This window comes from Trichophyton benhamiae (genome assembly GCF_000151125.1).
Source record: "Trichophyton benhamiae CBS 112371 chromosome Unknown contig00476.0, whole genome shotgun sequence".
NCBI lineage: Eukaryota > Fungi > Ascomycota > Eurotiomycetes > Onygenales > Arthrodermataceae > Trichophyton > Trichophyton benhamiae.
In genome coordinates this window covers 363,294-376,782 of record NW_003315108.1, presented here as the reverse complement: position 1 = coordinate 376,782, position 13,489 = coordinate 363,294, and the positions used below count along the sequence as shown (strand labels likewise).

General features: G+C 50.4%; 6 protein-coding genes across 6 annotated transcripts; 3 read left to right on the top strand and 3 right to left on the bottom strand.

The window, feature by feature from the left end:
• Positions 1–520: 520 nt before the first annotated feature.
• On the bottom strand, positions 521–1,868 carry ARB_06769 (uncharacterized protein; the record flags this gene model as incomplete). The annotated part of the gene is made up of 2 exons (XM_003014963.1): positions 521–849; positions 980–1,868. 2 exons carry the CDS (start codon positions 1,866–1,868, stop codon positions 521–523), a joined length of 1,218 nt encoding a protein of 405 aa, XP_003015009.1.
• Positions 1,869–2,883: 1,015 nt separating this feature from the next.
• Positions 2,884–4,876, top strand: ARB_06768 (phosphate-repressible phosphate permease, putative; the record flags this gene model as incomplete). The annotated part of the gene is made up of 5 exons (XM_003014962.1): positions 2,884–3,071; positions 3,138–3,293; positions 3,350–3,627; positions 3,693–4,466; positions 4,539–4,876. The coding sequence occupies 5 exons, from the start codon at positions 2,884–2,886 to the stop codon at positions 4,874–4,876; spliced, it is 1,734 nt and encodes a 577-aa protein (XP_003015008.1).
• Positions 4,877–5,135: 259 nt separating this feature from the next.
• ARB_06767 (uncharacterized protein) lies at positions 5,136–6,353 on the bottom strand (the record flags this gene model as incomplete). Its single annotated transcript, XM_003014961.1, has 2 exons — positions 5,136–5,826; positions 5,896–6,353. The coding sequence occupies 2 exons, from the start codon at positions 6,351–6,353 to the stop codon at positions 5,136–5,138; spliced, it is 1,149 nt and encodes a 382-aa protein (XP_003015007.1).
• Positions 6,354–7,611: 1,258 nt separating this feature from the next.
• On the top strand, positions 7,612–8,505 carry ARB_06766 (uncharacterized protein; the record flags this gene model as incomplete). The annotated part of the gene is made up of 2 exons (XM_003014960.1): positions 7,612–7,850; positions 7,929–8,505. 2 exons carry the CDS (start codon positions 7,612–7,614, stop codon positions 8,503–8,505), a joined length of 816 nt encoding a protein of 271 aa, XP_003015006.1.
• Positions 8,506–9,389: 884 nt separating this feature from the next.
• ARB_06765 (uncharacterized protein) lies at positions 9,390–11,045 on the top strand (the record flags this gene model as incomplete). The annotated part of the gene is made up of 7 exons (XM_003014959.1): positions 9,390–9,407; positions 9,509–9,556; positions 9,658–9,730; positions 9,819–9,898; positions 9,958–10,275; positions 10,356–10,838; positions 10,923–11,045. 7 exons carry the CDS (start codon positions 9,390–9,392, stop codon positions 11,043–11,045), a joined length of 1,143 nt encoding a protein of 380 aa, XP_003015005.1.
• Positions 11,046–11,618: 573 nt separating this feature from the next.
• ARB_06764 (alpha 1,2-mannosyltransferase Smp3, putative) lies at positions 11,619–13,453 on the bottom strand (the record flags this gene model as incomplete). The annotated part of the gene is made up of 2 exons (XM_003014958.1): positions 11,619–12,725; positions 12,893–13,453. 2 exons carry the CDS (start codon positions 13,451–13,453, stop codon positions 11,619–11,621), a joined length of 1,668 nt encoding a protein of 555 aa, XP_003015004.1.
• Positions 13,454–13,489: the final 36 nt, after the last annotated feature.

The following is a 13,489-nucleotide window of genomic DNA, read 5'->3' as shown; positions in this document are numbered from 1 at the left end:
GACACATGTGACGCTAGATAGCATCTTTATATAAAGGGCAAAGATCCCTTACAGCCCTCAGGAGGACACAACAAACGGCTGTTCATCTCTACAATATTCTTGGGATTGGCTTCCCCCAGACCGAATATTTGATTTCGAGCTACAACATTACAGTATGGACGCCCATCCACACATGCGGGAACAGGCCAACAGAAAACTAACCATATTGCAGAAAATGTGTAGGAGAAACGTCAGCAAGCGAAACTTCCTCTGTGGCCACGTCCTTGAAACTCTTGGATCTCTGGTCCCTGAAAAGGGCTGTGGAGGTTGCGGTATCGAGAAAGGCGAAAATAATGATATCGGTAGTTCGCATGTCCATTCGCCATGTGACGATTGCCTCGCGAAAGACTTGTGGGCCCAAGGAAAGAATGGTAAATGGTATGAAAAAGAGCCGGGCGGGCCATTTCAATTGTCACCAGGATATAAGTTCCCTTGTAAGTTGGACTCAATGAAGTGTTTCCAGGACAACATCCGACTTTCCCTAGGATATAAATTTGGTTGAATTTGGTTGAATTTCATGACCGGCACGAATGCAACGACAAAAACCTTTCTTCTCATGAACGTCACCATCCCAAACAGCTTGCAATAAATATTTATGACATGGCCTAGTCAAGATAGCCTTATCATAGTCAATGAATCTCCACTTAGTTCCTATATATGTGCCAAATAATAACTTTTGGGTATAATTGTTATACATATGGCAGGAGAAGGGATTAGTCAAAGAGGAAGTAGGAGAGAATATCATTTTCAGCAGGGGCTTATTATAGTCAAAAAAGAGGGGCTTATGTAGATGTCTAAAACCAAAGCTATCTACAGAAAAGTGTGCCTAAAAGATTAAATGAACGTTTCCAAAAGTGGAGAAATCTCCCAATAACGGCATGTAGGTATCTTTGCCAGGATGGTTGATATGACAAAGCCTGCTCGGGTCCAAGTAAGCCACCTTGGATCAAGGCTATACAAGCATTTTTCTCTTTTAGGTGGTCGACAGCCTTGTTTCTTGGAGGCGAAGCAATATCCTTGGTCTTGCGTTTGATATCATAAGCGACCAGTGCCATATTTGGATATACATTATGCCAACAAGCAGAGATGAACTCGTCAAAAACCTCATGTCTGTTGAGCTCTGGAAAATCGAAAGCTCTAAAACGCCGTCTCAGTTCTATCGGGTCTTCTTCAAGGTGGATATCCTCATATGGTTCGTGGCCATATACCATTGTGAAAAGGAAGGTGCCAACAGCAAATTGTTCAGTGCGAGCTGACGTAAGGCCATAGGTATTCCTTAGAGGGCCAGATGTAAGCTTAATAGCCCATGGCTCCATCAGGCTCTCAAGAAATTGCCCGATAGTAGTAGCCTGGTCAAAGTCAGACAATTTCAGGTTAAGGTTCTCATCAAGAAGGCAGTTGCGTGGATGTAGGTCGTTATGAGTATATCCCAACTTCTCCATGAAAGCAAGCGCGGAAGTGAGTTGTTGTATCCATCGGGCAATAAGCGCAGGGTCCTCATATTCCTTCACACCTATGAGTTTTCCTGGACGACCATTTGGACGTATCTCCCGTTCTTGATATTTGAATAAGCGGTGTGCGAGAGTACTATTGCAGCAGTATGAAAGGAAAATGAAGTCCGGTGATGCAATGAAGCATTCGACAATATCTGGGCATCTCTCTTTCTCTCCGAGCACACAGTTGTAAAATTTAGCTTCTTGTGTAAAGGGGCTGTTTCCCTCAGCGATGGTGCTGGAATTAGGAACTTTGACAACAATAGTTTCGTTGGCTTTGTGGACATTTGCTTTAGCGCCACTGCCAACGCAATCTTTCCTCCTGATAGGTATCATTAAAGGTTCAAAGCAATGAAGATGTTGAAGGGTGTTGAAACTGTAGCGAGCTTGATGGGTTGGTGCCTAGACTCAGCTCCCTTCGATTTAAAGATTAGGTTCGCTTATATAAACTTGGAACCTACTAGAGAACTTTATTCCGGAGTTAGGGATATTATATATCCGTAAATGTACTTCAAAATATTATGTAATCATATATCAAACCTTAACCTGTTTTCTCTTTTCTGGGAGTTACTTGTCTCTTAATATCATCTCATCTGCGAATCAGGATGAGCTCTAACATGATACCCCATACAATCAATCAAAAAGCGGGCATTCAAGCAGCAAAGCTATCATGAGATAGAATGTTGCTTCTGGCTAGACAAAGAGTATGCCTTGAGATGACACCACGAGCGAGCGCACGAACTCGCCACGCCCTCCAAGAACGCACGACAAGACGCGCAAACGAGAGAGCAAGGAAGAGGCAAAACAAGTCAGGAAAAAGAGGGCGAATGGGTGGCCGAGAATACACGGCTACGGAGTGAGCGGGCAGGGCCAGGAGCCGCCCACGTGTGGCCTGCGGTTCACGCCTGTGGTCCCGTCCCCCCGCTTGGCCGCTTCCCGCCAAGTTCCTCCCGCCCCCTTCCGCTCGCTTGGCGCGTCTCTTGGCTCCGCGCGCTTGGCGGGCCAAGGAGCTTGCGCCAGCACGTGTTACTTCTATAGATAGGCGGAATACCTTCCTTTTCGGTCATGTCATCGTCTCTTGGGCCTTTCTGGTGCCTTTTTGCTCTGCTGGTGCTTACGGCCTCCGCTTGCGGCCCAGGCTGGCGGTTAGCGAGGCAAACTCAAGGCTGGTCTATGCGGGTTTCGTTCCCCCCCGTCGTATCTATATATATAGAATTCTCACATATATTAAGCCGATTCCTATATACGGGGGCCGATATATCTTCTTCCCTGTCAACAACTCGAAAGGAAATCCTCGTGCGCCGTCGACCTTCCTCCCCAGCAGATCGAGACAGAGAGAGCTGCCGCAGCCATGGTTCTTCACCAGTTTGACTACATCTTTGCCATCGGCATCATCTTTGCTTTCCTCGATGCCTGGAACATCGGTGCCAACGATGTCGCCAACTCGTTCGCGACCTCCGTCTCATCGCGGTCGTTGACCATGATGCAGGCTATGATGATTGCAACAGTCATGGAATTTGGTGGTGCCGTTCTCGTAGGGTGAGTGCAGAGTGGCCCATTAATCTACTTCCTTCTGCAGAATCTGGATCGCTAACCGGTGAGAAGATCCCGAGTGTCGGATACCATCCGTAACGGGATCATCTCGACCTCAAAGTTCACCAAGGAGCCAGCTGCCCTTATGCTGGGAATGATGTGCGCCCTAGTCGGATCCTCTTTGTGGTTGACCTTTGCTACTAAGATGGGTATGCCCGTCTCAACAACGTAAGCGAGTTTTCATGACCACCTTTTTGTTGTAGTATTTACTAACCTCGACGCAGCCACTCCATTGTCGGTGCTATCATTGGCGTTGGTATTGCTACTCTCGGAAAAGATGGTGTGCAATGGGCCTACAATGATGGCAAGGGTGTTGCCGGTATTGTCAGTGCCTGGTTCATTGCCCCAGCTATTGCCGGAGGTTTTGCTATCATCGTCTTCCTGATAACCAAATACGGTGTCCTTGAGCGCAAACGTCCTCTACGTGCCGGGTTCATGATGGTTCCCTTCTACTTTGCGGTTACTGCTGGTATCTTGACTATGGTCATCGTCTTCAAGGGAGGTTAGTCAGATCATCTCCAACCCCATTTATGTTAAAGCTATAGGCTAATTGCTATTCCCTGGCAGCTCCAAGTTTGAATCTCGACGAATTGAGCACCGGACAGATCCTTGGCGCCATCTTCGGTGTTGCCGGCGGTGTCGTACTGTTATATGGCATTTTCTTCCTGCCATTCCTTTACCGTAAGCTCGAACTTGAAGATTGGCAGTTGAAGACCTGGGAGGTTATCTACGGTCCTCTCCTTTGGAAGCGTGGGCCCGTCCCACCCCGTCCAGAGGGCACTGCCGTTGTTCAGGACTACTACAGAGGCCACAAGACAAAGGCTGATCTCACTACTACCCGTGGAGCTGCCGATGATATTGAACACGCTGCCGCTCCTCAGACCGACACACAGAGCTCCGAGGATGGCATCAAGCGTGGCTCCAGCGAGGCCTCGCCCGCCGAGAAGAATGGAGAACAAACCCTTGAGGCTCATGAGCAAGAAGCTCTGGGTCCATGGTATACTCCCCGCAACCTCTTCGTTAAGGCCAAATACTACTTCCTCCGTGGTGTCGACCGGGACGTTGTTTCTGAGCAGAACGCCACTGATGCTACCAACTTCCTTGCCGGAGACCTGGACAAGATGCACGCCGAAGTCAAGCACTACGACAACAAAACTGAGCATCTCTACTCCTTCCTCCAGGTCCTGACCGCTGCCACTGCCTCGTTCGCCCATGGGTCCAACGACGTCTCTAACGCCATTGGACCACTGACCACAATCTACCTTGTCTGGGACACTAACACCATCGCCAAAAAGGCCAGTGTGCCAATTTGGATTCTTGTCTTTGGTGGTGCTGCTATCAGTAAGTCCAGTTGACCTCAAAGCCGTCAAGTCAGCTTAATTAACTGCATATGTAACTAACAACGTCAACCAGGTATTGGTCTCTGGACCTACGGGTATAACATGATGCGTCAGCTCGGTAACAGACTTACTCTGCACTCTCCTAGCCGTGGTTTCTCCATGGAACTTGGTGCAGCCATCACCGTCATTCTGGCCAGTCAACTCGGCCTCCCCATCTCAACTACACAGTGTATCACCGGCGCTACTGTTGGCGTTGGTTTCTGCTCCGGAACCTGGAAAGCCGTTAACTGGAGAATGATTGCTTGGATCTACCTTGGCTGGTTCATTACCATGCCAGTCGCTGGTATCATCTCGGGTTGCCTTATGGGTATCATCATTAATGCCCCTAGATGGTCTGGTGTCGGTGCTTAGACTATTACCCTTCCACTTCCCCTCCCGGGCATGATATAGAGAGTTGATGATATATCTCTTTTGTGGTCCGGACTTATGCTTTTCTTAATTTTTGTATACTTCTGTCTTGCTCCCTATATACCAAATAGTTAATTTCCCACTCACCGACGTGAACAATGCACGCTATTCCACGCTCGCACTCCCCTCCCCTTGCAAAGCACACAACTACAGGCTCGAATGTAAATCCAACACCAACTTCTACCTACGTACATATACCAAGTCAAAGCTCATCGAATCCATCTTTCATGAGAAGCCTAAGCTGTGCCAGCCCTTCTTCCAAAACTTTCGTCTCACACGCGTATCCAATCCTCACAAACCCCTGAAACTCCGGGCCAAAACAATGTCCTCCGGGAACAAACATGACCCCAACCCTATCAAACACCAACTTGCACAGTCTAACATCATCAACCGGCACCCCGTTCTTTGAGAACCTAACGAATGCCGTAGTGCCAGCAAGAGGTTTACGCCAATCACATACGGACGAAAACTCCTCGACAAACGCGGCGAGAATGTTCAGATTGTGTCTTGCAATAGTGGTGTTTCGCGCAAGTAACTTTGACACGCACTTCTCTCCAAGCGCAAAGGAAGCTACCCTGTCATCTAGCTGGCTGACGGATATAGTAGTGTAATCGCGGGCATGGAGGCATTGCTCGATTATATCCTTGCTGGCAATAATCCAGCCGACTCTGATGCCAGCGAGGGCATAAGCTTTGGATGCAGAGCCAGTAACTATCACCTTGTCGTAGCCCAGCGAGAATGCTGATGCAGGTTGCTGACTTGTCTCAAGGGAGTGGAAGAGAGGCCTGTACACTTCATCACAGAAGACGTAGATGTTTCGTTCTCTAGCGATATTGATTATCTGCTGGAGATCTTTAGTTGGTATGGTTTTCCCCGTAGGATTTTGAGGGTTACTAGTTACCACCGTCAGCTATGAATAGAAGTACTCCGTAAACCAACGATCAAACGAGTATTTAGCATACTTGAGGATAATGAGTTTTGTGTCTTGTTTGATAAGGCCCTTCAGTTCATCTACGTTCAGCTCCCAGTCTTTCTCTACCGAAGTCTTCCAGAGCGTTACTTCTGCGCCCAGAGACTCCGGAACAGGGTAGAGCTGCTGGTACGTCGGGTAGTGACAGACAACATGGTCACCGGCGTGCACCAAGGTGTAAAGCAGCAGGAAATTGGCGCTGATAGCCCCCGGAGTGATCAGTACATTATCTGAAGCCGGTGCCACATCCCCACTGCCGACATGTACCTGAGCGATGTTGGAGCGCAACTCCTCGGATCCACGGATGACACCGTATCCCAGCTTCTGCGAGGCGTTGAACAAGTCTGCTGGCGTGGTGTCTCCTGCAAAGGCACAGAGGTCGCCGAGCGAGATAGGTGACGAGCATGTCTCTGCGATGTTGTACCTGGCCCGTGTCTCATACTCGTCCATCCACTGCGCCGTCGATGATTATCAGCTACTCCACAGCACGTTAACTGTATTGTCACTATGATGAATTATCGCACCTGCTCCACGGCAAAGGGCTGGATCACCACCATATTCACGAGCTAACTCCGTATTGCATAACTACTCCGTATTCGATCTATCTGTCGTCACACAATCACCGTCTTCCCGAGTCACCGTCCATGGAACATCTGGCAGTCGACGTGTTAACCTTATCCGCATGTCGCAAAAGTCCATGGTCCGCGGATTCTTGCATGGAGAATCAACTAAGAGGAAGCTAAGGAGCGGGCGTTTCAGCGCCTCCCAGCTCTTCCCTGTCACGCCAAAATTGATTCATTTCTGACTGACATTTTGTCATTTTTCAAGAGCTCTCCTGAGGGAAATCGGTAGATCGACAGACTTATTACCAGTTAACCATCCAACAGTTATAAAACGTATCGATCTAAGCACAGTTAGCTATCAGCACGTCCAACCGTACCACCTTCCAGCTCACATCCATCCGTCCATCAAGGAATTAAGATAAAAATCAAGAAAAAGCAAAAATTTGCCTCTCCGACCTCCTTTCCACAATATATCCTGGCCCTGCAGATCCACCGAAAGAAAAATCAGAAGATAAAAAAAAATCCCCTTCTCATTGGATCCATCCAGCTGCCCCGTTTTTTGAATTCTCTGATTGTTCAAGCTTGTGCTTGTGGGACATCCAGGCAGCGGCCAAAAAGGGCCAAAGGTCGAGCCCCTGAGCCTGTTCCCCCCGATTTAATTGGCAGTTTTCAGGCTGGTCGGAGAGTGGAAAGAAATATGGATTCAATTCAGGGAGAAGAAAATAATAATACTTATTATTATACTATCAAATGAGAGCGCGGCGGGCCGAGGAAGCGTGGCTGATGGGCGCTATATAAGGTGGCTGCCGGCGCCTCTTGCTGGCGGATGGGGGTGTTTTTTGAAGATAGATGCGGCTATCCATGTCCGCCCGCAGAATTCGTGCATATAAAACAAGCCCTTAAGGGCGGCCGGGTTCAAGTCGTACATCTATCGGCTTGTTTTTTTGTTCTTTGTCAGTAGAGAGAGGGTCAAGTCAAGCAGAGAAGAAAAAGGAGATTCCTGGAAGAAGAGAAATTCTTTTATCGCGCATCAAGATGAATCTTCTCTTTATCACCACCAGAAGAATATTTTCCTTTGCCTGATATAAAACCACAAGTCAAGCAGCAGCAGCTAAAAAAGAGCTTGGTGAAATAGAGGTAATAGCATGACTATTCTAACTACAGGCTGGTTCAGCTGTGGCCGGCTCCAGCTGGTCCGGAGCAAGACAGCCCTCCTGCTCTGCTTCTTCTCTGGCATGGCCCTGGTCTATCTCTTCTACTTCTACGACAACTACACTCCCGTTCCACCGCCGGCTCTTCAAGAAGCTGTCAGGATACCCCAGGCTGTGGTCCTCCCTAAGACCAAATGGGACAGAGTAGGCTGGGTCAAGCAGCTGGAGCCAGAGTAAGCACCCCCCCCTGTTGCTACTGTACAAGCAGTCTGACGCGTCTGTATTACCAGCCATGCTAACACAATAGCTAGGTGGACCCCCTTCGTCTACTCTGTGGATGGTGATGAAAGATATACCCTGCGCACACCCAAGAATGTAGGCCGTGAAGCCATGGTGTACCTCTCCTTCATCATAGACTACTACCACTCCCTGCCAGAGGTGATGGCATTCACCCACAGTGCCAACAAGCAATGGCACAATGACTTCAAGGGCCGCAAGACAGTCAAGATCATCTCAGCCCTGCAGATCCAGGCAGTCAAGCGGAAAGGATACGCCAACCTGCGCTGTCTCTGGGAACCGGGCTGTCCGACCTCACTCAACCCGCTCAGCCCGACTGAGATAGATATACGCGAGCAGAATGAACGCGCCCACCTGCCGGAAATATACATGGAGCTGTTCAACGTCAGCCGGAGCGAGGTGCCCGAGCATATTGGTGGAGTGTGCTGTGCTCAGTTTGCGGTGACGAGGGAGAGAGTGCAGAAGCGGCCGCGGGAGGATTATGTGAGGATGCGAGAGTGGGCTTTGGACGCCCGGTATACAAGTTTCGGAGTTGGATGGGTATTTGAGCAGATCTGGCATATCATCTTCATGGAGGAGGCCATCCAGTGAGTCTTGTCCTAGTCCTTGCCTGCCGTCTGGTGGCTGAGCTAACAGTATGTAGCTGTCCGTCTGAGGCACAGTGTCGGTGTGAGCTGTACGGCGTATGCACGCTGTAGCCAGGACAAACGGCCACGAGAACGGCGCATTCAAACCGATGGATTCAGTTGGGTATTTGGCAGCCACAGCACAGCAGCGAATCACCCAGGGGAAGACCATAGAAGGACCTTGGGAATATCTCCAGCTATCACGCCGGAGGACTCGAGAAGGGACTTGGGAGCACGGGCGTACGGGCGTTGCATGGCATTGCTGGTTCATTTGCATAGGGAGCAAGCATTAATGGGGCATCTGGATAGACATATCTTTACATTAACAAACATAACCATCGCCATGGACTACTATCTTGTCTCTTGTCTCTTGTCTCTTGTCTCTTGTCTCTTCCTCGTCTCTTCTAACTGTTTCTTCACTTGTTTCTTCTTTCCGCCGAGGCTGTCTTCCACGTGACCTTAAACCATGACTAATCCCTGACTCATCATTTGCACTGTTTGCCCGCGCTAGTCCCAAAGCAGCCATCCCTCGCCCGCCCGCCCTTTTTTTCTTCTCTAGCGGGAAAACGAACTAAAACAGAAGCGGCCGAAAAAAGCTCCTTCAACGTCAACAACGTCAACTTCGCCAGCCCCAGCTTTGCCCGCCTTTGACTCTCTCGCTCTCCGACTGCTGCCTGCTCAGCGCTTATTGCTCTGTGACTACCGCTCTGCCCTGCCTCTACGACCTCTGCCGAGTGCTGTGGAAGCAATAACTACTCGCTGCACACACTGCTTGCAGCCCACCTAGGCTGTTCCTGCTTGCTTGTTCCGCCGGATCGTTCTGCTGCTTGGCTGGTGACTGGCACAAAGATGAAGCTCACTTTCAGGGTGCGCGACCACCACCACCACCACACCCACCTGGCCCTTCTGCTGTCAGGCTGGATATAAAGACCAACTTATAGCTAACCTCTTCCTTTCTCTGCCTACAGGATCTGAAGCAGCAGAAGTTTGTGATAGATGCTGAGCCCTCCGACAAGGTCAGTTGCTTTCCCCGCCATCTTTGTTGTCTCTACTTGCCTCTAGGCTGCTACAGCGAACACTCCTTGAGAAAGACCACCTGTTAACCGCCTGCCCATAGATCTTAGATGTTAAGGAGAAGATCGCATCTGAGAAAGGATGGCCTGCGTCGCAGCAGAAGCTCATATACTCGGGTATGTTGCGCTGAAAGTGGTGGCCACCGAAGTCGTGGCACTCGGCATGCTTGCCGATAGCTGACTTGACCCCCCACACCACCTACAGGCAAGATTCTACAAGATGACAACACAGTCGAGTCATATAACATCGAGGAGAAGGGCTTCATAGTATGCATGGTGTCCAAGGTATGCTCTTTCAGTCGAGACATGTGTGTGGTTTTTGTGGCCTGACAAACTCCGTGTAGCCAAAGGCCGCTCCCTCGGCTTCTGCGGCCTCCTCCTCCCAGACACCGGCTGCTGCACCATCCGCTCCCGCTCCCACCACTCCCTCAGCTCCTACCCGTGCAAGTGCTCCCGCTTCAGAGACCCCCGCTACTCCTTCGCCTGCCGGCGGTGCCAGCTCAGGTGCCACATTCAACGACCCATCTGCTCTTTTGATGGGTAACCAGGGCCAGGAAGCTATCACACAGATGCTGGCCATGGGTTTCTCGAGAGGCGATATCGACCGTGCCATGAGAGCTGCGTACTTCAACCCAGACCGTGCCATTGAATATCTGCTAAACGTATGCCAAATGTCACCCCTTAACATTTTTTTATGAGTAAGTAGTATAGGGTTTGTTTGCTAACTTTACGGTTACAATAGGGTATTCCTGAGGAATCCGCGAGAGAAGCTCCTAGTGCCCCCGCTGCAGCAGGGGGCGCCGCCAGACCCTCCGCCGCCTCCGAAGAGCCGTCTGACGCCCAGGTCCAGGAATCCCTAAATCTCTTTGAACAAGCCGCCGCGCAAGCCAGCGGAGGTGGAGGTGCTCGTGCTCGTGGTGCTGGTGCCGGTGCCGGTGCGGGCGCAGGCGCAGAAGAAACTGCAGGCAGCCTTGGTAGCCTAGAGTTCTTGCGCAACAACCCTCATTTCCAGCAGCTCCGCCAGCTTGTCCAGCAGCAGCCACAGATGCTCGAGCCCATCCTTCAGCAGGTCGGTGCCGGAAATCCTCAGCTTGCTCAATTGATCGGCCAGAACCAGGAGCAGTTCCTACAGCTGCTCAGTGAGGACGTCGATGACGAAACACAGCTGCCACCAGGTGCTCAGTCCATCAGTGTAACGGAGGAGGAGAGAGACGCGATTGAGAGAGTAAGCATTATATACTACCCTTTCTTTTTTTCTAGACCTCGACATAGATATACCATGGGTATGTGGCTAACTTTATCTCTCTAGCTCTGCCGTCTGGGCTTCTCTCGCGACTCCGTCATCCAGGCCTACTTTGCCTGCGACAAGAACGAAGAACTGGCAGCCAATTTCCTATTCGACCAGCCGGACGAAAACGAAGACCAACAGTAGCCGCTTGCCATCTACCCGCTCTGCAGTTTTATGTTTCTTAACGTCCCCCCCGCATGCTTGTTACGCTCGTCCGCCCCGCTCCAGTACAGATAGCAGCCAGTCTCCCCTTTTTTCTCATCGCCGATGACACGACATCTTTTAGCTATCCGAATTCTCTCTCTCTCTCTCTCCATCCGCTCAGACGATTCCCCGAAAAAAGAGGCTTGGCTACACACATACACATAACCCGCGTGCGCGCATAGCTTTTAATTCTCCAGACGACGTGAAATGAAATGACATGAAATCCATATTCAACCCTCCACACTGACTGGCCTTTCTACCCTTACTCCTTTACTTTGCTGCTGGACCTTCTTTCCTCTTCACTGAGATAAAAAAAAAAGAGTAGGCAAAATATGTATCCTAACTAAGTAACGTAACCAACCAATTAACAACTGTGTTCTTTCACATCTTGTCCTGCATAATCTAATGACATGCATTATGCTCATGAGTTTAAAATTATGTTATTTTCTCAAATTAAAGTAAGTAGCTACAGTAGTTAGTAGGTCTAGTTGAAAAAAAAAAAAAAAAAAAATGCTAACAAGGCCTAGTAACCAGCCAAATAACCAACCCATGCCTGCCGAAAACCCGCTCCACAGCCCCCCATAACCCATCATCGCCCGGATCAAAGTCATCCATGTTAACATGTCTATCATACTGCCATAGCTTATGCAGCCGTATCTCTCGGGACGGCACATCCGCGCTCTCATCCTCGCCGCCATCAGGGACGACAAACCGATCTAGAAAACTAGCTGATCGCGGCGCCACAAGGAGCGTCATATCACCGCCTTCCACCTTCACCTTGGGCAGACCCTGGTAGAACTCGAACGGGTTAGAATCGCGCGTGCACCGTGGTATGCTGGAGACCGTCCTGTTAATAAATTCCCCGCTCGCCATGCCCTTTAGATCATGCGTCGTGATGCTGAATGCGGCCGTGTTACTACCGTCTCCTACCAGCCAGTAAGGAGGGGAGTATGTTTTCCACCACAACACAGAGACATTGACGGGCGGTTGCTGGGATGGTTGTAAGGAATCGGAGAGGAGCGTGGGTATATGTATTTGTGCCGGAACGACTCCGCCCTGATGGTATATGCCCATCAGCGCACCCAGAGTGCAATTGAACACTATCCAGCCAGCCAGGAAAGTGCGTGACCTGGGCGGCTTGAAGCATGTAAGCAGTAGTGGAACGCAAGGGAGCAAGAAGCGCGCCTCCTGGTGGGGGAAGAGGGATATGATTAGTGCGCCGAAGAGGGCAGAGTATGCGCGTGTGTTGCGGGTGTGGAAAGTAGGCGATACCATGCCCCGGGTGAATAGGGACCAGATTGAAACGAGGTATGCGGGACCCAGGAGCAAGGGGAGGTTGACGAGGAGGTGGTTGTAGCGTGGATGCAGCCCGTGAGAGGCCAGGTTTGAGCTATCGGAGTTGTAGAGGAGGTTGTTTAGTGGTGTTATGGTTGGGTTTCGGATGAAGGCTGAGAGGGAGTCTGGGAGCGTGTAGAAGGCTGTGTCGATGGCGATTGCGAAGAAGGAGAATAACAGGCCGAAGAATGCGAGGGAAATTAACGAGAGGGGTCTATCGGTTGTTAGTATATATATATATATATAGGTATATAGATGGTACGTACTTGTTAATGAAATGAGGCACTAGCTGCAGTGCGGGTATCATGATAAAAGCGGGAAAAGTGATTCTGTTAAACACGCCCATGACGACCACGAGCGAGAGAAAAGCACAAGTAAACACCGACGACCGATGCTAGATGTCCCGTCAGCGCCAATCCATATATATAGACCATTGCATAGTTTGAACCCACCTTGTTCTCGACAACACGCTGTATCAAGACCAAGCTCCAGAGCACCAACAGCGTCTCCAGCGAGTTTGAAAAGGTATGTGTCTGATACGTCCAGGTAACATAGCAGCTGGCCACAAGCACGACGGCCTGCCTCCTGCGCCGCGGATTCGGCACCAGCTCATGTATGGCCCAGTCCTCGAGGATGAGACTGAGCAGGAACATGGTCAGGCGCAGGACATGGTATACCAGCTGCGGCGGCGGGTTGGGGATGTCGCTGCCGGTCTCTGCCCAGAGCCACTTGAGCAGCGTCATGGGCAGGCCGTAGACGAGCCATAGCGGGAAGATGCTGCGTATGGGCGTGTCCGAGGTGAATTCCCACGTTAGATGCGACGGAAAGGAGAACAGCCGGCCTGGAACCGGTTTGATTAGTTGGGACTGATGCAGGCTTAGTGGGGAGAAACTATAGGGCTTACCGGCAAAGAGCTCGGGGCCCTGGAAGTTCTCGTCTGGATGGATGTAGCTTGGGCAGAGGGCGAGGTAGACGCGCACCAGCAGGAGCAGGAGATATGTCCTCCGCCACATGGTGAGTATCTTGAGGGGTGGGGAGTGACTGGGACT